General features: G+C 39.5%; 1 protein-coding gene across 1 annotated transcript; it reads left to right on the plus strand.

Moving 5' to 3' along the window:
- The first annotated feature begins 6,452 nt into the window (after window positions 1-6,452).
- Window positions 6,453-18,861, plus strand: kiss1ra (KISS1 receptor a). Its single transcript, XM_046051823.1, has 5 exons — window positions 6,453-6,705; window positions 8,997-9,121; window positions 15,470-15,605; window positions 15,774-16,012; window positions 18,452-18,861. The coding sequence occupies exons 1-5, from the start codon at window positions 6,453-6,455 to the stop codon at window positions 18,830-18,832; spliced, it is 1,134 nt and encodes a 377-aa protein (XP_045907779.1). The 3' UTR covers window positions 18,833-18,861.
- Window positions 18,862-24,432: the final 5,571 nt, after the last annotated feature.

The raw sequence follows: 24,432 nt of genomic DNA on the forward strand, positions 1-24,432 counted from the left end.
CTTTCTGTTGTTTGGTACTGGACTGGTTGATTCTCTATCAATGGCTGCCTGCTGAAACTGGAAACAATGCCGATGTGAGGTTTAAAACCAAAACAAGGAGCTTGAATATGAAATACTCAAATAAGCTATAATGCTCTATAGAACTGAGGGGAACTCTCTGGGGGTTTGTCACTGAGTGACACCTTTCACATGCAAGTCATTTGTCATTTAAATTTTTTTATGTAAAAATATTGATTAGTAAATTCCTATCAATAGCTTATGACAAGGGATGGAAAAGGGATGAATAGTTTACACTGATATACAGTACATCCTATGCTTTGGACATCAGGCCAACTTAGTTGTTTATTCTGCACTTGAATGTTTATCTGTAGGCTGCTGGTGTCTCTCTGCTTACAAAACAACCACCACTCCAGCAACAACGCATTCAGTCAGCAGTTACTCTTCCACAACAGTCAACCACTTTCCTCCTGTGAGACTTTGCCTCTCGTCTGTCTTCCTCCCCTCTCTCCACTCGCTTATTCTGTTTCTGTCCTATTCTTCCTCATCTCCGTTTACTCATTCCCTCTCAATTTCTTCCTCTGTATCTTCTATCGATGGATCTAAAGTTCAGGTTCTCAGTCCTCAGAATGCCAAATGGTGTTTAAGCGGTCCTACCACTGAGCTCAGAGAAACACAAATCAATACACTCAGTCTGGTTCTGACTTTTACTGAACACGCATGTCATGAGTTTAAATCACAGATGACGCGGCCCTGCTCACTTTCTGCTTAGTCTTTCTTCATGAAGGCAGTGGAGGACGTGACTGAATCAAGCCCGTCTCTTAGAAATGACATTTATTAACAACTAATTTGCAACAGAAAATATGTTTTGAGAGAAAAGTAATAGAAACCGGAATATGTTTTCTATTATTGTAACATTCGGCCCTTCATTCAGACAAAAATATGTTGAAAATGAAATAAGTTAGTAACATTTAAACTTAATTTCTGTAGACAGGGTTAGAAAATATTAAAATATCAGACGGTTAGTTTATGGATCCTTTCTTTCTACTACTTGATTTTCGTTTTAATAAGAATTTTAACTGAATGGATGCCTCACATGCATATTACTTGATACAATGCACACGTGGGTGTTCTGTTTTAGGTATGTGGTCCCTGGACTGTCACCAAGGAACCCCTTTATTTGTTTTTTGGATTGGATTTTTCATATGTGGGGGATCTAAAGTAATTTGTTTTTCTACAAGGTTGGAACTGTCATTTCATCCTGTAACCTTGCGATGCTTACATTTTTCTCTTTTTTCCTTCTAGCGTTTTTTTAAAAAAGAGTTCTTGTGCCTTTTGGGGGTTTTCTTTTTGTTTGTTATTCAATTTTTTATTCAACTGCTTATTTATTAAGTATTTCTGAGTGTGTGGAATTGGGGCTTCAGAGATTGCACACATACTGTAAATAGCTGCACAGCTTTATATTTATACCATGCAGTCTAAGGAAATTTTTTTTTTTCCTGACGTGAATTCATCTTTAAAAGCATAGCAATATTATCCCATCTTTTTCCCATCATACCTTCAACCAAACATCTGAATGACTGGCTTTTAGATATAGTGTAATTGGATTGCTGTCCTCTACACATTGTTGTAGGGCAAAAGTCTACCCTACATTGACTGCTTACTCTGCAATCAAACATGTTAGCAAGTTATAACTCGAAGCAAACTATTTGGTCAAACAATCACTTTGTCAACTTATAATGAAATTGTGTCCAGTTGGCTTCCAAATGGCTGGAGTTTTGGTTTAACTGAAAATGATTCATGCAACATTTTTTTAGATTTAGAGTTACTTTATTACACTTAATCAAGTGGAATTGCTAGAAAATATGCATTGTTCTCCCCTGTCACCCAGTGCAAGTAATTACTGGTAAACTGTTGTTGAACAGTATACAAAACACCCACCTGATCTTACAAGAGGCTCCACTTCACCCGCGATTGTCTGGTCTCATTATTCCTACAGTATATAACTGCCACTCTAACACGATTGCTTTTGTTTTTCTATGAAAACAGGCTGTTGAAATAAGTTCTCTGTTTTGAGTGTTGCATCAGCAAATGGAAAAAATAATATTTAACATTGCCATGACAAACTGAGCACTAACTGAAATCTTAGTTTCAAAGTAAAACACCAATTATCATAGGGGGCTTAATGTAAAAATGCCAAAACTGATTTCCAAAATGTCACCTTGTGTAACTAAAAACATTGAAAATAGCTGTGTTTAGGTATGCCAGTGCTGGGAACCTAGTATTGTTCTTCTTACTGGCATATATTGCCAGTAATCCATGCCTGTAAGCCTACTCCTCATGGCATTCACGGAGCCTTTAGCCACAGCTCCAGAAGACAAAGGAACAAAGAACACCATAGGGGTGTTTAATCTGAACCTACTCAGTCATAGAGGATGCATGATCCAAACATAATGCTCAAACTGCTTCGGTTCCGCTGTTAACAGTTTGTTTTCTTTTAGATTATTTATGCTCCTTCCTTACAGAAAGCATTGCACCAGCTAAATGTGTGTTGGTGACAGAATGAGCAAATGTGCGTCACTAGACCAGGCTGTTTGGACACCACTCGGCTTTGGTAAAAAGAGGTTTTGGAATTTCATCTTGTATCACTGACGTCTAAATGTTTAACTGACATTGCAGCTTTTCTAAATAGGACAGAAAGAGACAAAGCGCATTGAGTGAGCTTGCAGAGAGAACTGAAACATTCCAATATTTTGTACAGTATGTAATGTAACTCTTCTACAGTTTTGCGTATGTGTATGGGACTCCATTTGCAGACCAGAACCATGACAACCTGTAATTACACAGCAATTTCATATGAATTTATCAAATGTAATGGACGCATGTTCAATAGACCTGATAAACCTGTGTCATAGCATCTCCTGTACAAAAGCGTTATTAATGACCATTATGCAAATTTCTACACTAAAAATTATAACATGTTGAACAATTAATTTCACCATTACAACCCTTGACAAGAGGATTTTTAGAAACAGTAGCGAATTTATCGTACAGTCTGAGCACATATCCACGCATCGTAAAAGGCACATACAGCCCTCCACTGCCCTCTTTCTCACCTTCAAGGATGGACAGTGTGAAAAATCTTACATCAGGAAAGGTGGGCTACTGTAGGATCTCCCCACCTCTCCACACAGGTTGTGGCTGTGGGCACACCACAGTTTAGTTATCCCTGTGGACTGTCCATGCGCAAGGATCTGGCAGCAGTTTTCCAGCAAAGTCTCCATCCCAGAAAGGTGGAAACCTTTTTTAAGTCCCCAATTGAAATTCCCTGTTACCAGTTGTTCTTTCTTCTCCCCCGTTTCAGAACAGACATCTTTCTTATGCCATCCCTCCCTCTTGCATCACACCTGATAAGAATGCACAAAGTGAGGGTGAAGTTTACTCTTGCAGATATGCCAGAAATCCAACAGGGCATGTTAACACATCCCTTTCTCCAGAATGTTTGGCCCCAGTTCCTGTGAGGATTGAGCTGTGAGCTATAGAACTACACAGAAGAAGTTGGCGACTCTGCATTGGTGCTTGGGCATCTCTGCCATGGTACATCTATTTGCAAAGGTGGAGTTGTTTGACACTCAGTGTAGGGATGACAAAGGACATCCTAGTCAAAGCTTAGCCTCTGGGAAGCTGCAGTTTCTGCAGAAACTCTTAGCATACTTTCACACCTTTGGTTTGGTTCATGTGGTCCTGACGGAGAATAAAAAATTATGCATTAGTTTTTAGTTCTGGTCTACTTTGTGTTGAGCCTGGCTTATTACAAACTAATCAAGAGGGATAAACATGATGCCATATCAATTGGCAGTAACTAATTTATCGTACAGTTTTGGTGACAGTTAATCTTGCATCATCAGCACTCCGTGAGATCAAATTCTAGAGACAAGCAAGTTATGCAGCACTTCATGGGCAGCAATGTGTTTTTTTAATGTTCTCTGGCGTCTGCTTTATACCCAGTTAGGTTTGAAAGTACTCTTAGACTCTTGGTAATCTCCTTCAGGGGACTAGCTGAATTTAAATCCAGAATGGAAACACCAGTTGACCAGGGGAATGCAGACTGCTTACTTCATTTCTATGTGTAGGAAGCTGTCATAAGCCTGTCTTTGCCCATCACTACTTGTGCAGGTTCCTGCCCGAAGGTGCATCAATAATTCACTGTGTGGATATCAGTGTTCCAGATATGCGGCCACTTTTCCACTCGGCTTTGCATCTGGCGGGCTGGTATGAATGCCTCTCCTTCCCTCTAGTTAGGTTTTACAATTTTGCGATATGGCAAGCTCATAGCATCTGTGGTCTTGGCTTGAGGCAACAGTACTTGCATCTGGCAGTACATGCTGGCCTAGTAGTGTGTGCACAATGTACATATGTAAGTTGTTCATTTGTTGGGCAGCAGCCCTGCTGCTTTGTTTGGAGGATTAATTCATTTAGCTGTTTTTGTTTGGGTGGAGTAATCACTGTTTTTTTAAACTAATTTATTCATTTACAATTTTATATACATGACTACATAATTTGACACTTAATTCCATTTGATATAAAAAAAATAGTGTTTTTATCGCCAGGAAAAAGTTATACACTTTGAAACTGAGCTTTAAGATTTATGTAAACTGCATCTAATTAGTTGTCCAACATAAGGTTAATCAAGAGGCACATAAACCTAAAATTCTTAGCAGGTGCTGGGAAGCAAATATCTTCAGTGTAAGAAAAACCAATACCACAATACTGCTTGCAAAATACTGCATTTCTTCTTTTTATACTGGGCAGATCGGCTTGTTGGTCTTCTTCAGGTCCACCATGTGGACAAAAATATTACAATAATCCTTTATATTTTGAATACATAATAAATAATTTCCTTTGAGAAATGTTTTAATGCTATATACTGTTATATATGGGTACATGTATTTTGGAAATTAACTTCTATTTTACTAAATTTATCTAGAAGCTTACCAGCTTTAACCTGAGATGTAATTTGGACTGTTGCTATTTCATGTTTACACTCTGTTTTGTGTAGAGGTATGATATCTATGTAGTTGCAGGACATTATTGTAATTCCCTTTGGAACAGAATGAGAGGGAGAGAGACACAGAGTGTATTTTGGCAAATTGTTACAAAAAGATGGATTGGGGGATAACGTTGCTAGGAAACCCTGATAGATGTATCTCAGAATCATGCTGTAGACCATGTGCATTCAGACGCACTGTGTGTGTGTGTGTGTTCCTCCTCTCCCCACTGCGTCTGTGAGTCCTTGCTCTTGCTCGTACTATAAAGCCGTCAGCATCTCCTTTGCTCTCTGCTCTCTGCTCGAGTAAAGTCAAGGCTGTTGTTTGCGCTGATACATTAATTACAGTCAACTCAGCCGTGCTTTGAAAATGAACAACTGATGAAGCTTTGTTTTTTTTTTTTTTTTATACAAAGCATATCTGGTAGGCATACTTCTGTCAAGGTTGTAGAGCAAATATCAACTCCCACAAAAGCCGGTGCCTTCCCTGAATCAAGTAGCTCTTTTTTCCTACATGGATGGTTAAGAAAACAAATGCTTGAACTACGCCACGGAGACAAACAGCGGTGGACCAAAGAGGTGAAAACCAACTCAAGAAAAGGAAGCTTTGAGTACGCCGGAGTGTTTATCTTTAAGCAGGCTATTTCATCACCAAGCTCATACAAGACATCTGTCTGCCTCATCATACACTCTGCTCCTTGTGAACAAATCTCCAGAGCAGCCTGGAGGTATGCTTATCTCGCCAATCAGAAACACAGCATGCTTGAAAGCTCCGATGCGTGACGTGGTTGCAGCAGAGGGGCAGTTTTCTGCCAGCCTGATCTGAAGAAAAGAAGCGCTTTCTCTTCTCATACTCACTTTCTATCCTACGGAGTCCTCTTCACATCACATCTCATTTCTCTCTTGTTACGTTCCTACTTCAGGCTGCAATGAAATAAACACCTCTCCGCAACTTGAGCGCTCTTTGTTCTTTCTCATCTGACTCCTATTTCCCTCAATCTCCTCTATCCCTCCACATTTTCATTCACCTTGCATACTTTCCCCTTCTTTCTTTCACTCCCCCATTCCTTTCTTTCCCAGATTCAGTTTTTCCTCAGAAACACTCACCTCTTAGTCTATTATCCATAGTCAGCTCTGCACATGCGTTCACCACTCATTACTGCCCTTTCCTCTACTTGTCCCTCATGCTCTGTTGCCACAGTTTTTCTCCCCCCCCCCACACTGTTTTCAAATCTCTACATTTCTCTCCTTTCTTTAGCCCAAAGGCACCCAGGACTCAGTGAGTGGACGGCTCACACATTCGCTCTCCTAATTGCTATCTCTTCGTCTTTACCTCTGACAGCCCGTTGTCCTTCCTCAGCAATTTTTCTCTCACCTCACTCACAATTATCTTGCCCGTCCTGTCACAATGTACTCCTCCGAGGAGCTATGGAACTCCACCGGGCAGGTTTGGATCAACGGCTCTGAGGCAAACTTCTCTCTGGGAAGACGTGGGGATGATGAGGAGGAGGAGGGAGATCAGCACCCCTTCCTCACAGACGCCTGGCTGGTCCCCCTCTTCTTCGCCCTGATCATGTTGGTCGGACTGGTGGGCAACTCTCTGGTTATTTATGTCATTTCCAAGCACAGGCAGATGAGGACAGCAACCAACTTCTACATAGGTGAGCAAGAACAAAAAACTACTATATGCATGTTTGAGTTCTGTTTTGTGAAGGAGACATAGGGACAGAGAAGATGCCAAAACAGATTTAAACACAGGACATCCTGGAGGTCAGTGGGCTAGGATGTAAGCTTTATCGTGAACTCCCAGAGCATAAACTTCTCTTTCATCTATCCAGTAGCTCTTCATTGCATGCCAACAGTGGGTTCAAAAGATCTTCAGGGGTTCACAAGGGAGTTACATGTGATGTTTCTCACTCATTTGTCCAATTAGTCCACAGCTGTGTGTAAGAATGCCCATGTTGATTACAGATTTCACTTTTATCCTCAGAGGAAAAGACAGATTGACAGATTCAGGGTTGACCTGAATTGCAAATTGATTCTAAGACTGGATACCTTAGGAGAAATTCTATAAAGGTGAAATAATTATCTGCCAGAGGCGTTTGGAAAAATTCATTTGTGCAAGTAAGCAATTTTAATAGGGCTCAGCTTAAAAATGTGTTCAGCTTGTTTGTGATTATTTGCAAAGTGCATCGAGAAACAGTTGTCGGCATTCATTCTCCAGTCAGCTGTCATTTCAGAAGAAGAGGTACAAGATAATTCGAAGACATCTGTATCCACTGCACTTTGTCAACTTAGTTATTATAGATACACTAGGTTTTGACCACCTCTGCCACGCGCAAATTAGAAATGTGCATAAAAATAGCCGGGTCAGAAGACCACTTATAGATGTTGTCTGGGGGAATTCATTAATCTCAGATGTATCAAGTATAAATCAAAGGGGTGTATCAATCATGCACACTGACTTGAAACCTGGATGATTGATTTTTGTTGCCACTTTAGAAGAATTGCAAAAGTGACTGAAGTTTAACTCCACAAAGAATGTAGATAATAAAACATATAAAATAAAGAAAGGCATGTCACATAGATACATATATTTAAACTTGTTTTTCTCTTGATGTGTAAATGAGGCAAAGGTTTGTGCATTTCTGTGATTTAATGTGGAGACCATTTGTGTCTGTGTTTGCATATTGCACTTTGTGTTTGATAGATAGATAGACAATATATCTCAAGACCACAGCTCTGAAACCCTTTAATATTCAGCATTATTAGATTTCCATCTGCCCACCCTTTCAACATAATGGTCCAAGAACTATAATGTGATCAGATCATCTAGCATAACAAATAAGAAGTGCGTGGCGTATTTATCAGAATGACAGATTAAACAGGAAAAAGGGAAAACAAGATCAGACTGTCAAGGTTGTCACTGCAGCCTCTGCTTGGTGTGCTATAAAGCTATTGGGTAGGCAATGTAGAATTTAAATTTTGTACATTTCTGTACGAGTCTGTGTGTGTAGGTGTACTGTACTACTGGATTTTCAGACGTGCTGATTCTGAAGTAGTCTCTCAGCACTTGACATCAGGTGCACCAGATTTACCTTACTAACCACTAAGCTTTTCAGAGTAATCTAACGCAAACAGATACAGTTCGAAGTGGAAACAGAAACAGCAGTTCAATCCACACAAAACTGAATATATCACCTTCAGGAAGGTGGTGCTTACAGCATGAGAATAGCACTGGATTACATTAGATTGTACGGGTGTTGCTTGTTGCAACTGGTAGATGATGCTGTGTATAGTAGCACACAGTCACAGATTTTAAACTACATAGCATTTCTTTTTACAAGTCTGAATTCATCAAAATCTCAGGATGCTTATTTGCATTTATTTTCACACCTGTAGCACACCAGGAGCAGACAGTTAAACATTTATGATTAAGTTTCAGTAAAATGTATGATCACACTTAATAAAACACACACTACGTTTTACACTGGTTGGTTCTTATGGAGGGGTCCATGTCCTTGATCCATGTCACAAATAGCAAACTCAATTAGGTCACATTTACAAAATTGTTGTTTTGAATACTAAAAAAAACAAATATTTACTTTGGAGTAGCTGGAACCAGATCATTTTTAGTATATTTGCTTGAAAAATTACTTAACAATGGATCAATTACTGATTAACTGAGTCATTGTTTTAGCTCTAATGTGCTGTCGTTAAGCCGGCACATACTGTAACTGAAGTATAATAATGCAGCATAACCCCTTTTGTCAGATGATTAAAAGTATCATTACTATGGGACTGGTTACTACTCAGGATGGTGTTTAGGTACTTTTCTTAAAATATTTAAAGAATCTATGTGATATTTACTAGACACAACCTTAGATACACTAAAACACTGTGCTGTAGTCTGTACACCAGACATCTTGTGTGTTGTTTTCTCTCTGTGCAGCAAACCTGGCAGCCACTGACATCATCTTCCTGGTGTGCTGCGTCCCCTTCACTGCCACCCTCTATCCTCTCCCTGGATGGATCTTTGGCAACTTCATGTGCAAATGTGTTGCCTTTCTACAGCAGGTAAAAACATGACTCATGTTTTTTTTAAATATATTATCACTATCATAATTATGTTTTTCTTAGCTCAGAAATGTGCTTTCACACACACACTTGAACACACACATACACACAGAAGTGCTATTTTCATGTGCAGACATTTATCGAACATGTCGGATTTGCTCTTAAAAAAGACTAATAACAATTATAATTCAATAAATTCACTCACAGGGACAACATTTAGGATTGATTTCATAACTCAACTGCGTGTCATAGAAAAACACATCTTTGTAATTCACTCATGGAGGTCACAGCTTGTCCTTTTAAAATTACAATAAAGGACTCGAGAAAAGCTTCAATTCAAAAAGAGCCAGTGTTGCCTTTATTCACAGTTTTTCAATAAAGTTTAGAATGAAAGAAGTTTCATTTACACAACTATTGCCATTTACACAGCAAATTTTATGAGGATTTTACTTGGGTGGCTTGGATTTTACGTCTTGCAGCTGTACAGTAGTACAATCACTTTCAACATTGGCCTTGCTTGTTGGTGACCAACGCATAACTAAATGGGACGACAGCTTTGTATGATGTTACCTGAAAGCAACCAATGATGGACAAAAAGACATTTTCTTGGCCACTCGGTAGGCAGCACAATAAGCTGTAAAAACACTGACATATTATCAACTCAAATACTTGCTTATGCTTATTTATACATCCGTCAGACATGGAGAAACAAAATTTTGGAGTTGTGTCTCTAACCTTAACTTTAAACCTGTGTAAATACATGTAATTATGCTTCTCCAAGCTGCATGTAGGCGAACATTTCCAACCAACCTCCCAACAGGAATTGAATCAACCAGCCAACTTGCCTGTTGCGTAGGTCCACAATGAGTAGTTGAGATCTTCTGTGAACTTCTGCTAGCTACGATTACCCATAATACCCTTTAGAGTTTACATCTAAATTCCACCTTAAGTTCAAAATTTACTTTCCTTTGAGCCTTATTTTAATCTCACCAAATCCTGAGGGAAATATCTGGCTCTTTAGCTGCTAAATGCTCCGCTATGTTCACCAGCTACTTGCTAACCTTGTCTGTCTGCCCTTTGGTACTGAGCAGGTAGTGTACTTTGGGTGTATCAGAGGTTTTTCATTGAAAAGATCTGCCTGCCCTGTCTGGAAACTGGGTTGATGAAAGTTGTGGGCCGTCAAACTTCTGACCAGTACCCAAATGCAGACCGGAAACAGGAGTAAAGGAAAAGGATTATTTATTGACAAACACAGCACAGGTATTCAGCGTTGTTGGCAGGTGAGTGGGTCTAGGGTTTGGTTTGAGTCCTTGTCCCAAGTGTGTGCTGACGGAGTGAGGGGCTGGTGCATAGGAAAGTGTTCCAGTGAATCCTGTGGAAGCAGGACTGAGCTGGGTGATCCAGGGTTCAGAGTGCGTGGTCTGGTAGTTATTTTCTAAAGACCGGGGAATCCCGTTAGGGGTGCAAACAAGCAAACAGACAGGTTTTCAGAGCAGACAATTTCTCGTAGTTGAGACTAGTTGGCTTTCGCATGAGCATACTCAAATGACACAACAATCCAGTGGGGACTGGAAGTCTGGTCTCCTCAATGTAGGCTGAGGTGATTGCAGTAATAACAGAGTGGTGACTGAAGAATGGTGAGGAGGAGTGCCAACCACGAGTCACAGGACACGCCCACCATCCTCATGCAGAGCATGAAACAGAAAAACACAAACAGACAAAACCAAGCACACAGCAATCATCCCAAAAGGCAAAATAAATCAAAACACACTTATTCATATACCGGATGTCACTTTAACAAGTAAAATCAAAACAATGTGGTGAAAGATGCTAAAGCGCTCTGTAGACAGTTTTGTGAATAGGCAGATACTAATCCAAATGCTGGTGATGTCAACCTGCTCTGCACTCTGTTCTGCACCCCACCCTGCAGAACATACTGTTAATAATGAGGAAAAACACAGCGGTGATCCTAAACCGCTGGTAGTCAGTGAAGTTATTACATGGACGTATTTTCTTCCTCTTTGCACAATTGCATTATCAAGCAGAAGCCAAGCAGAAGCCAAGCATAGGCCACAACCTGCTGACTCCACGCAGCTTTTTTAAAGAGGAAAGCCATCAAAATATCCTCAAATGCACAGCGTGTGACAATGAGCTGGCATGAAGCTCAGATGTTAAAACGCTTCGTTTCTATGCTACACTGTAATTACACATAGCTGTGCACTAATTACTGTGGACAGCTCTAAAAATATGCTCAATCTGGCCCCTCCGACCCAAATACCTCTAAAAGGCTGTCCTGTCACTGAGGGTCTAAAAGATGTTTAGTTAATAAGCAACCAGTCAGGTTATGCAAATAAGGACCAACACTGTGCAAGCTTGACAAAGAAGTGCAGTACATTCAATCAGTTTTCTGTTTTGTTTGAAGATTGGGTTAAAAATGTACCTCATTCATAATGAAGCTAGAAGGGAGGAGGAGACGATCTGTCAGGCTTAAAAAAAGAAGACACGTTCTTTTGAATCCAAAATGAGAATGTAGACGGCAAATTTGAGCATGAAAGAGTAAGATGTCTGTCTGAGAGGCACAAAGGCTAAAAGCATTTTTAATTGAAAACACTGAAATGTGATTTAGTTTATTCATCTGAACATGGAGACTAGTACCTTGTGAGCCTGTCTTTGGTGAAACAATGACTGCTAAGGGTGACGAGTGAGCCCGGACCTTCTCCTTTAGAAAATGTTAACAAAAATTATTGTCTGTCAAGCAGGCCTCTCTCGTAGCTTTGTCAGTTTTTCGGTCTGAAAACGGCCCAACCATTTTCTGTCTCATTTATTATTGCATGTGCATGTGAGAAGGGTAATGAGGTTTTTAATGATTGTAATGAGACAGGATTACTGACCGCTCTTCTCAAAGAAATATGGACCGTTAACCTCAAAATGTACACAATTCAATGAAAACAAACAAAGTGAGACAGGTGGTGAGGGAACTATGCGTGCTGTGTTTACACCCATCGTTAGTCTCTGTTAAAGCAACATTACATGACAGATTCCCCTACTACTGCTATTATTTCATATGGTACAAGTGATTGTTCCATAGCAGATAATGACCAAGGAGCTTGATAGGACCGTTGATAAAGACTCAGCAATTACTTAAAAAGCTGGCTAATGGCCCAATTAGCCATTTTCCCTCCCCGGTGTCATGTGACTTGTTATTGTTGCAAGGTCTCAGGTGTGAATTGGGAGCGTGTGTTTTAAATTTGGTGTTATCGCTCTCACACTCCCTAATACTGGTCACTGGAAGTTCAACATGGCACCCTAATGGCAGAGAGCTCTCTGAGGATCTGAAAAAAAATTGTTGCTCTACATAAAGATGGCCTTGGCTATAAGAAGATTGCCAAGACCCTGAAACTGAGCAGCAGCACGGTGGCCAAGACCATACAGCGTTTCAACAGGACAGGTTCCACTCAGAACAGGCCTTGCCATGGTCCACCGATGAAGTTGAGTGCCCGTGCTCAGCGTTATATCAAGAGGTTTTCTTTGGGAAATACATATATACGATACATACTATATATGGGACATATGATTGCTGCCAGTATTACTGCAGAGGTTGAAGGGGTGGGGGTCAGCCTGTCAGTGCTCAGACCATACGCCGCACACTGCATCAAATTGGTCTGCATGGCTGTCGTCCCAGAAGGAAGCCTCTTCTAAAGATGATGCACAAGAAAGCCCGCAAACAGTTTGCTGAAGACAAGCAGACTAAGGACATGGATTACTGGAACCATGTACTGTGGTCTGATGAGACCAAGTTAAACTTATTTGGTTCAGATGGTGTTAAGCATGTGTGTGTGATCCCCTCCCTTTGGAGACTGGGCCGCAGGGCAGTATTCCAACATGATAACGACCCCAAACACACCTCCAAGACGACCACTGCCTTGCTAAAGAAGCTGAGGGTAAAGGTGATGGACTGGCCAATCAAGTCTCCAGACCTAAACCCTACTGAGCATCTGTGGGGCATCCTCAAACTGAAGGTGGAGGAGCGCAAGGTGTCACATCCATCAGCAATGCTGGACTACCGGCCATCAATCAGTCATGTTAGATATGTTAGATAGAAACAACATTAAGCTTTCAAATCTTGGCTGCAAAACTTACCTCTCCACACACACATTATCTAATATCCATGCAGCCAGGGGGACAAACTCTGTTTTTAAATAACCCAGTGGTCCATCTTTTAGCACCATCCTCCACCCTTTCAGCCATGCAACTTTATACCATGAAAATCTGCTGCAGTCACCTCGAAGTTCAATTTCAATAGATTGCTCATTGCGTCATTGGTAGAGGCTGATGAAAGTAAGTGTTCACAATCATGCAGAAAGGTTTTCTGTACATCTGTTATTCCTTCTTTTGGTGCAAGAAATCTCCAATTCAGCATTTAATGAAACAGGTGCTACTTAGAAGATAAAATGAATGCCACTTTGTGAGTTCTCTTTGTCATCTCCCAGAGGAATTTTTGCTGCTCACAATAGTCTTTTCTTTGTCTTATCAGAAATAATTTTAATAATAATTTTTTGGAGATTACTAAATTCTGACATGTTTCCCCTAACCCCCTGCCCAAGGAGAAATAAGGAGCAAAAGAGTCTAAGGCTATTTATCTGACATTATCCTGTCCAATTTGAGAATAATAGCAGAAACACAAGAAAAAGCAGTTGTCAGAGTTTTAGATCTTTTTTTGTTAGTTTTGAAAGAAAGAGTGATGCAGGCTACTTGTCCAGTAAAAGCTAACACACTAATTAGAAAAAATACCCACTATGAATATTTGACTGAATTTCTTTTAATGAATATTTAAAGTGATTTCCTGAATAAATCTGAGTTTTCTTCAGAGCTACATATGATAAACTACAACTAAACGATGTGGAGGGTCTACTTGGCTACATTTCTTTGTCCTGGTATTATTTATTATTCTTTCTATTCTATTATTCTTTATTCATCTTTATTAGTTGGGAGAGATTTTTGCCTTTGTCTGGATATAGTGTATGTAATTTGTCCAAGAAAATGTGGATTCTGTGAGACGATTCTCTGATTCCACATTAAATTAACATTCTTCTGATGTGCCCAAGTTTAATTGAATCAAGCATCATTGAAACCTATTAAAAATTTAATTGAATGATTTGTTCATGTGCTAATTAAAAAGACTTATCGCAAATACAGCCTCCTCTCTCTTCCTGTTCCTCTGCATGCTTCCTCCCTCGCCCTTTCTCCTCCCGAATGCTCTTCAGTTTAAAAGCACAAGAGCTCATTAGCAAAACCTCAGACAAGTAGAACAAATCTGAGATAAAGCCGCCTACTAGAGGATAAGAAAAAAGCTGCTTGAGCTTCTCCTCTGTTTCTTAATGAGGGGTGATTAACTATAAGGCCGGATACACAGCACACCATTAGAAAGGTGGTGGGCAACTTCTGTTGCAATTAGGCCACCCAAAGTATTTAAAATTTCATACGTCTGTGATAGGCTCTCTAAGTAAACAGGAACATGTTTCTATATTGTAAAACTGTAGCACCAGAAATAATCACTGACGTTTTACATCTGTCATACAACTTACATGCGCTTTTTTTAAACACCCAGTGTTTGGTAAAGTCTATACTGTGGATGGATAAGACCACAGGATTTGTCCACAGGAAGTGCTGCATGTAGTTTCAGTGAAACTGGGATGTGTGTTTATCAACTGGGTGTTAGCAGAGGAGACAGAGAGAAGATAAACGTCAATAGAAAATTCAAGAGGCAGTGGGGTGAAATAATCCCTGTAGAAAAACACCACAGTAATGGCCACATAGGCCCAAAGATGTTGACCAAAAAATAAACAAAAAAAACATTACTCAAGAGTTACTTGTGACTTGTCTTGGTACAACTATTCGTTGGGGTCCAACATTATGTTTATAAGGAGATAAGGATACAACATTTATCTCAATATACATAAATTTATAGCAAAACAGTACATTTGGCACTTTGGTTGAGGAAAAGATTATTATTTTGACTGACTTTTTCTTCATTATTTAACAAACAATGATCATTCCTTAAACTTAACCAAGTGCTACGAGTGCCTAAAAATAAAATTGTTTAATCATGCTTTAGTTTCTACAGGTGGATACTGTAAAGCAAGATGAAATATTTTCATCATTATGTTGACAAAGTGTAACCTGTACGGCATTATGTTTCTCCCAAATAAATTCTCTCTTGCACATTTCTAGGATCCAAATGTATTTTTTTAGGAGACACGGTTGAAATTGCAGTGCATGTCATCATTTACACATGTACAGAACAAAATATATGTGTACATCATGTATATGTTTAACTGTCTTTCCTAGGTTACAGTCCAAGCCACCTGTATCACTCTGACAGCAATGAGCGGGGACCGCTGTTACGTCACAGTCTACCCTCTGAAATCTCTCCGCCACCGCACCCCAAAAGTGGCCATGATCGTCAGCATCTGCATTTGGATTGGTATGTCCTGCTTGTCTGATGAACATTACTCATCATCATCATCTCTGAGGACATCTCAAATTTTTTATTTATTCACCACACCAGAGTTAATGAATAAATTATATATAAAAAGATTAGAGTGTGCATGATCTCAGCTACTTCTGCTAACACAGTCCTCGTGCTGTCCAGGCTCCTTCATCCTCTCCACCCCAATTTTAATGTACCAGCGTTTAGAGGAGGGTTACTGGTATGGCCCAAGGCAGTACTGCATGGAGAGATTCCCCTCTAAGACACATGAGAGGGCTTTCATCCTCTACCAGTTTATTGCTGCCTACCTGCTGCCTGTCCTCACTATCTCCTTCTGCTACACTCTGATGGTGAAAAGAGTGGGCCAGCCCACTGTAGAGCCAGTAGACAACAACTATCAGGTATGGACAAGGTTTGTTTTGCTTTGTTTTGAGCTTAACTGTAATTACTTGACTTAACTTAAAGATATGACTACAAGTTAAAGACTCTTGTTAAAGTTAAAAAAGCACTTCTCTTCTGGATATGGTGGCACTACCTGTCCCTTTATAATACTCGTTAACTTGTGTTTTATGTTGGCTGCCTTTGAAAATGTCTTTGAAAGCTCCTTTATTTGAAGCAGCTATAATAAATTATTTTGTTGTAACAATGGATCAAATGACTATGTGTAGTTAAAAAGGTGGTAAGCTTTTAGTAGAATTATATCACAGCTCTGCAGTTCCCTTTAGATATATGGAGCTTTTCAGTGTCTTTTAGTTCATTGCTCAGTTTCCCAGCCTGCAACTTGGCTGCTGTTGTCCAGCATCAAATGACACACAAGTTAGCAACTATCTGATCAGCACAGCAGAACATTTATTAGCTAATGAGTCTCATATATCCCTCAAGAGCAGTGATAGAATGTAACTAAATGCATTTACTCAAGATGTACATTTTCATGCACTTGTACTTTACTTGAGTATTTCCATTTTATGCTACTTTATTTTTCTACTCCATTACATTTTGGAAGCAAATATTGTGCTTTTTACTCCACTACATTTATTTGATAGCTGTAGTTACTAATTACTTTACAGGATTAGATTATTAATACAAAATACAAATCAACTATTAAATGATGATGTGTCATTATGATGGGTAAATTGGTAGATTAAGCTACCCAGCTGTATATTAAACAAGAAAGTGATGTAGGCTAGGCATTAATGCATCAACAGTAAAAAGTATTATTACACCATGGTAACAATCTGAATACTTCTTCTGCCACTGCCCAAGTAGAAAGCAATACCAGAACTAAAAGGAGACTAAAAACCAGACTCATATTCATCAGGTGGCCAGAAACACAACTCCAAATAAATGATAATGTTGCTCTGTAACTGCCTGATGTGTAAGTTTGGTTGGTTTTACTATATCAACTGTTGTGTTGCAGCTTATTTAGTCTGCCCTCAATAAGTAACCTGTAATTACAGGTTTACACAGTTTTGTGCTGTTACTGTATGAAATGCGAGTTGACGTGACGATGTGTCCGAGTTGAAAATGTTTCAGTGTAAATTTTGTGCTTGGGGCTTTATGGAAAAAAAACCCAGTTCCTGTTGAGTTCTGAGATCAGTTTGAAAGTGAGCTGCCACACAAACACATGCATGCACTGAGTGCACACCAAGCATCAAGGAACAGGGTAAAGAACAACCGGGAAGTTTCTGGTCAGAGAATGCAAATGCGGAAGTCCCATAAACCTGAATTCTATTGAACGGCCAGCAGGGGGCGACTCTTCTGGTTGCAAAAAGAAGTCTGGTTCCATTAGAAATAATGGTAAAATGACCCTACTTCTCACCTGATTTATTACCACAGTAAACACTTTCCTAATGAGTTTATGGTCTCAATAGCTAGTTTCATGTCTTCTTCAACACAACGTGATATTCATTTAGTAAATTATGGTCCCATTTAGAGGAAAATAGACCATAAAGCAGAGTATGCTTCTTTATTGACAAGTCATTACCATGGCGACCTATCTATCAGGCTAGAGTGACTCGTACCCGTGGCACTGTGTAAATTTAATCAGCGCCGTTGAAAAAGCTTATTAGGAGTTGGCTGTTCACTTTCTCTGGTGAGTACATTTAGTTTTAAGACTGGTGTTCCCTAGACAAAATGGTCAGCGCTGTTAAAATGACAGTTAAAGTGAATTACAGATGCACCTCGCTAAGCAAGCTAGCTAGCTCCACACATGGCCGTTAGCTCCACCGTCTTGTCCAAATATGGTCACGTCCGGTGCCGCTGGTTGCAAAAAATCAATGTGGCGGCGCCCTATCGGCCAAACTTGAGTCTTTAAAACGACAGTCCACAAACCAACGGGTGACGTTTTGATGACTATGTCCACTTCTTATATACAGTCTATGGTTGTGAAGTGATGTTGGTGCTGTGGCCCAAAGGGTATTGTAACTTCCGCGTTCATCATGTGACGCACAAACATTTTGAAATGACTCTTTTTATCATCAGAATATGATCCATTCAGCCCAGTAACACTTGGAAAGTCCAGAAGAGCTGTTTGTATTAATAATTAAATCCCATTTACGTTATAGGGGAGCAAAAGAAAGTCAGTCGACATAGCCAGTGGAAGTCTCAAACGTTTCTTAACTGGCTCAGCTGGAGAAGGACTCTAGTGCACATTTTCCATCACTCCAAAAACGCTTTCTAGCTTACTGCTAATGTTTGTACAGTTGGTACATTAACTGTTTGGGACAAATAACTACAAATTGTCCAGTCCAGGGTTCAACTTTACACAAATAACACAAACTGAAAACTGTCTCCGCTCTCGTCTGAACACACCTTCAGAAAACTCCTCATCTTTTCCTCAGGTCAACCTCCTGTCAGAGAGAACCATCAGTATCAGGAGCAAAGTCTCCAAGATGGTGGTGGTAATCGTCCTCCTCTTCGCCATCTGCTGGGGTCCCATCCAGATCTTCGTCCTCTTCCAGTCTTTCTATCCAAACTACCAGCCCAACTACACCACATACAAGATCAAGACGTGGGCCAACTGCATGTCCTACGCCAACTCTTCAGTGAACCCCATAGTTTATGGTTTCATGGGAGCCACCTTCCAAAAGTCCTTCAGGAAAACCTTCCCATTTCTGTTCAAGCACAAGGTCAGAGATAGCAGCATGGCTTCGAGGACTGCCAACGCTGAGATCAAGTTTGTTGCTGCAGAGGAGGGCAACAATAATAATGCCATGAATTGAATCTGACAATTAAAAATATGATTATTATAGTGTCCAGAGCAATCACTGTGAGATGAAAATGTAAATAATGAAACATTTCCAGCCATGTGTTCATTGTGTGAAAGTCGTAATAGAGAAACTGGCTGATTTTAAAAGGCCAGACTTTGTCTGTTTGGCAGACACATTTACAGTTATGTTAATGAATATAACTAATTAAAGAATTGATGTGGGGACACACAGACTCATTATACGGATGAACACTAACAGTGTTTGACATAATATGTTACCTGTTCTCTTGCCAAGGTCAGGCAGTGTTGGCACATAACGTCGTCCATCAAGCTGCCAAACACCACAGCCAAACACAGTCATACGCATCTGATGACGAAAGAGGAAAGTTTTCCCCTCAAGCTGCAGGCGGGAGTCTTAATCCCTGTAAGATCATGTTTGACAAGGCCTGCAGCTTTGGTATAAACTGTTCAACATTTGGACAGCTGATGACATTATGTATTCTAAGACGTATGAGAATATGATATTTTGGAAATGACTGCAGACTGAATGTGCATTTTGAATGGAAAATTGATACTCTAGAATAGATGCCAATGGACATGTTTTTTTTTATGCAGTTGACATTTGTTCCTATCACTGAGAAAATTCAACTAGAGACACTTCTCGTGTCTGTTGTTTTGTGAAACACTAGTGCATTTTTTAGAGGAATAGTTTGACATTTGGGAAATACTCCTTTTTGCTTTCTTACAGAGAGCTAAATAAGAAGATTGTGACCCCTCCCACATCTAATTGCTTAAAATGTAGCAAGAGCCAGGAGGTGATTAGCATAGCTTAGCATAAAGACTGGAAGCAGGGGGAAACAGCTAGCCATGCCCTGTCCAAAGTTAATAAAAATATGCCTACCAGCACTTCTTAAGCTCATAAAATACACATACATAGCAAACATGCCAATTTGTGAGCTTTGGAGGTGTTGGTAGGCATATTTTTGAACTTCGGCTATAGCCAAGCTAGCCTTTAGTAAGCTTATTGCTGCCTCGCTCTAGGATTGTACATTACATTTAGCTTTCAAAAGCAACTTACAATTGCTGTATATATCAGAGGTCGCACGCCTCTGGAGCAACTAGGGGGTAAGTGTCTTGCTCAGGGACACAATGGCAATGGCGAACCCAGGTCTTTCACACCAAAGGTATGTGTCTTATCCACTGCAACATCTCCCCCACCCCCAAATATGCTGCATTCATGTCATATTGGAGTTACTGTAATGAGTTTCAATAATAATAATTCCTAATAAAGACTTAATACAGAAATACATGAAAACCAAACAAAAATGGTTGCCTCATCAGCCAAAGTCAGTCACTGAATGTAATTTAAGTCAAATAAAATGTTGTTATGTTAGTTAAAGGCTATGGAACTATTGAACCTAGGTGCAGACACAGACAAGAGGCAGTGGATCAGTTCAAGTGCATTTATTGTAGAGGAATCAGAAGAAAATGATATGAGGGGAATGGGAGCTTGGAGCAGCGAGCTGAGGACTGGAGCAGGACAGAACCATGGGAACAGGAGGTAGCTGATTCAGAGGGATTTCCAAGGGAAAATCCAAAAGAAGCTGGAGACTGGAATGAAGCAGTTTGATACTAGTATGTATTATTTTAATTTAATACTTTACTTTGCCTTTTAGTTTACTGTTTACCATTTACAATGTGTGCTTCCATGGGAGCTGAAATTGTTATGTGACGTCTTTCGGCTGGTACTCGCAAAGTTGGGGTACATATTTTTTCTCCGAGTTCCCAATTAGGAAATCCGACTTCAGGTGGCGTTCCATCTTCTTCTAGTTGGAGGTCGGAAATTTCCGAGTTCCCAGTTGCCTGGAACGCAGCACAAGAAGAACTCTTGATTGCAGTGATGTGCTACAGCTGTGAGGTTCCACCATGACTTCAGCACACCTGCAGACAATCACTCACACAACACATGAACACACAGGAGGGGGAAGGGAGACAGAAAGAGCACTGCTCCTTGAGGGGCATCAGTTGAAATGAAGAGGAGGTCCCAGTGGCAGAGGCAACAATATGTTCAATTTGCAGTATTTTTCTATCCTTAAGTGACCAGCTCTGTATTCATACAACCATCTTTAGTTTCTTTACTTCCCTATCCCAACCATTTCCCAAATAGTCATACTGTTTCTTTAAAAAATGTGGCTATATTTTGATGTTGTTGCCCATCTCCTTTTCCTGTTAAGTTACAACCCAAACTACAAATCAAAACACTAAAAACAACACCACTTTTACTTATATTTCCATGGAGGTTGCTGTTTAAGTCATGTTTTCATTTTTAACCACATTTAACCAGCTGTGTAGCTGTTAGCTCAGGATAACACAGGGTTAAAGTTATGCTTTTTTGTTTGGTGATACTCCAACAAACCAAAGCCAGCATCCAGATAAATATGACTTACTTTACTGCCAAATATGATGAGTTGGAGCTTGCTACCGGTGAAGCATGGACAGTGTTTACCACACAAACATTCACACAGTCCTTGCTGATGTGTGCACATACACAGGCATGTGCACTTTCAGCCAGTATAGCCAGGTGTTGTTTGTTGGTGTAAGTTGTCACACTTTTTAGAAACAAGCTTGTATGATCTTGTCAAACGGACTAACTTCCAAATGGTTGAGGCAACCTGCATGGCCTGTGCCCTGTTGTGACAGAGCAATTTGTTGGAGAACTTGTTCAGGGAGCTACTGTCTGGTGATGGATATATAGTCTGTGGTTGTTAATAAATCTACTAGGTCCTCCCAGCTCTCCCCTTTCTAGATGCAGTTCTTTTCTATCCATCCCACACAGTGACATTCAAAATCAGAACTCCAATTATGACCCATAGAAAATTGCTAATGCAGTTCTCATTTGAATTGTAGATACTGTGGGGCTTGCTGTCATCAGGGCTCCATTTGAGTTACATGAATGTGTCTTGAAAGGAAAACCAGAGTGCTTTTGGGTTGTCATATTCAGCCATGACAAAAGAGTTTTTAATTAATTCAGCTCATATTTGGGCACATTTTGAAAACAGAAGTGGACAAACCTTTTGCTATGGCCACCTTAATGTAACTAAAGATGTAACATGTTTAGTAAATATTAAATTATATGTAGCCTACCACTGAATACATTTTTAACACAGCATGCCACACAAACTAACAAGCTTAACTTTCACAGAAAAAAGCATTTAATTTAATTTAAATGGTTTTGAGTTGCTCTATTTTAAGTGATTAGGCCTCCATAATTTTATTTTTATAGAAGGCAGCCAACAAAATTAATGTGACTCAGTTTAATCAGCATGGAATAAATGACATAGTATGAAGAGTTTATTAAGTGCTAGTGTAAAACACATTTCAGCACGTTTAATTTAATGCTAATGACTGCTTTTATTGCTTTTTAATGTGTGCAAATTGTGCTGCACTTCTTCCACAGACACTAATGTACATCCATTAGGATCAAGGTCCTCTATAATACTGTATGTGTGTTTTCTGCTTTACATTAAGTGTTCTCTTGTATATGCGTTTATTCTGATATTGTGATTCTAAATGTCATGTTGTTCAGCAATATCTTCAGTTAAGCTTCAACCTTGAACAATAAAACACAGAGTGACCATTGGATGTTTGGTTAGGCCATTTCAAATCAAGAATGTCACTGTGGAGAAAATGACAAATGACTTGACCATCATCAGTTCAAAATTTCAGTTTGTCGAATACTCTGGTCCACAGCCAAAAAATAATGTGATTCTCAATTTTGTTACTTTTTTTTCATGCCTAAACGTTTAAAATCTGGTCTTTTGAGCTTTTTAATCAAATGTCACATGTAAAACCCACTGTAAAATCACCCTTACATATTTCTGTTTAGTTGTATTCATCTTCACAGTTTAGATTTGATAAAACAGACACCAGATTGGCTGCAACTCCCTCACTAAACAGAACCTTGATATTGGAGATTCTCCAAAAACCTGGACAGCAACGATTGGTAATTACCAGCATTTAAAATTGACCCATCCTTTCATTTGCCCTTATTATGTATGTAGTGCAGCCTTGTAGGAGGCTAATCTCACTTCCAATATAGGTTGAAGATAGCCATTGGCCTTTGAGATTTTTACGGGATGCACTTGTACAACTGTGAAAATAGTATTAGACAACAAATGTAATGATGGTGATTACAAATTTGTTTTATTGCTGTCTAAATATAAAGAGAATTTCAACAAATATAACAAAAAGTTGAAAAGACTGTGGTCATGTTATGATTAGTGGTTGATTTGAAATGGGACACACACCCATGTCTACAGGGTAAAACATGTTACTAAAGTTATAGATTTCAACATTTTGACCCCGCCTGTTTTCGCAGTGGCTTCAGAAACGCTACAACTCATTAATTCAGATATGAATAGGAGCAGACTGACCCTCCTGCCAAGTGCGTCTTCACCAACAAAGGCCCTAATCCCAACATTAACCACTAACAGCCTGATATCTGCACATTTGTATTCAGGGATAGAGCTGACTTATTTTGCTATGAGTGCTTGCTGCCAGACTGTCTTAATTTAATCTCCAGAGTGTGTCACTGTCCATAACTTGTTGAATAAAATAAACGTAAAGTGAATTCTCAGCAGATGTGTGCTCTATTCTTCTGCTGGGCATTGAAATACTTTCTTGCCTCCTCCATCAAAGGCTTCTTTTTACATTTTACTTAAGGAGGTTGAGTTGTTGAGGGTTTAATTCGGTGGTTACACTATCTTCCATTTGCACCTTCTTGCTGTTCTGCCCATCTCTCTTGGTTGAACCACCCTTTTGTGCTCTGAGTACACCAAGAACATTATCAATAGAAAGCAACACAATGAATGAACCAGTTTTTGCAGTGATGATGTAATTTTTCCACAGCCAATTATACAATGCTGGATAATGATATATTGTGGAAAAAAAAGGAGTAACCAATCAGTTTTTTTTTAGTGGATTGTCTGGAGTGCCTGGGCTAGGCCCTGTAAATCCATTTCAGGGAAATATTCAGGGGAATTATAAGCATACAATGATATGATATGATATTTTAGACAATATTGTGCATTCAAAAGGGTTGCAACAGTTTAAAGCAGGTCCTTTTACTGTGACAATGTCCCTATGCATTAAATGAGACTCAAAATGAAATGGTTTTCCAAGTTTGGTGAGGAATAACTTGACTGGCCAGCACAGACTCCTGACTCCAACATCAGATTTCAAATCTCATGGGAAAAGTAAAGGTTGTGATTAATACCCATGGTAATGGATGTGATCCGAAATGGATGTACAGTATTGTGCAAATACTTTTGGCCATGTAGTATATTTTACATGTAGTAACTTTGCCTGACAAGTGGTTATGACCAAAATATTGTACAAAACCTAGTCTCGACAGAATGCATTTCTGCTTTTACTACTACTAAATATAGCATTTATTTTGTTAAATATTAGTTCTCTTTTTAGCTCTTTTTTATAATTAAAACCTAAGTTTCTAAATGCTCCAGTATGTTCACCAGCCGGTCAGGTTTTTGTCCATCTACAGGACAGGTAGCAAACAGTCATATCTGGGCATTTTTGCTGAAATATGTCCGGCTG

This window comes from Micropterus dolomieu, linkage group LG06, assembly GCF_021292245.1.
Source record: "Micropterus dolomieu isolate WLL.071019.BEF.003 ecotype Adirondacks linkage group LG06, ASM2129224v1, whole genome shotgun sequence".
Lineage (NCBI taxonomy): Eukaryota > Metazoa > Chordata > Actinopteri > Centrarchiformes > Centrarchidae > Micropterus > Micropterus dolomieu.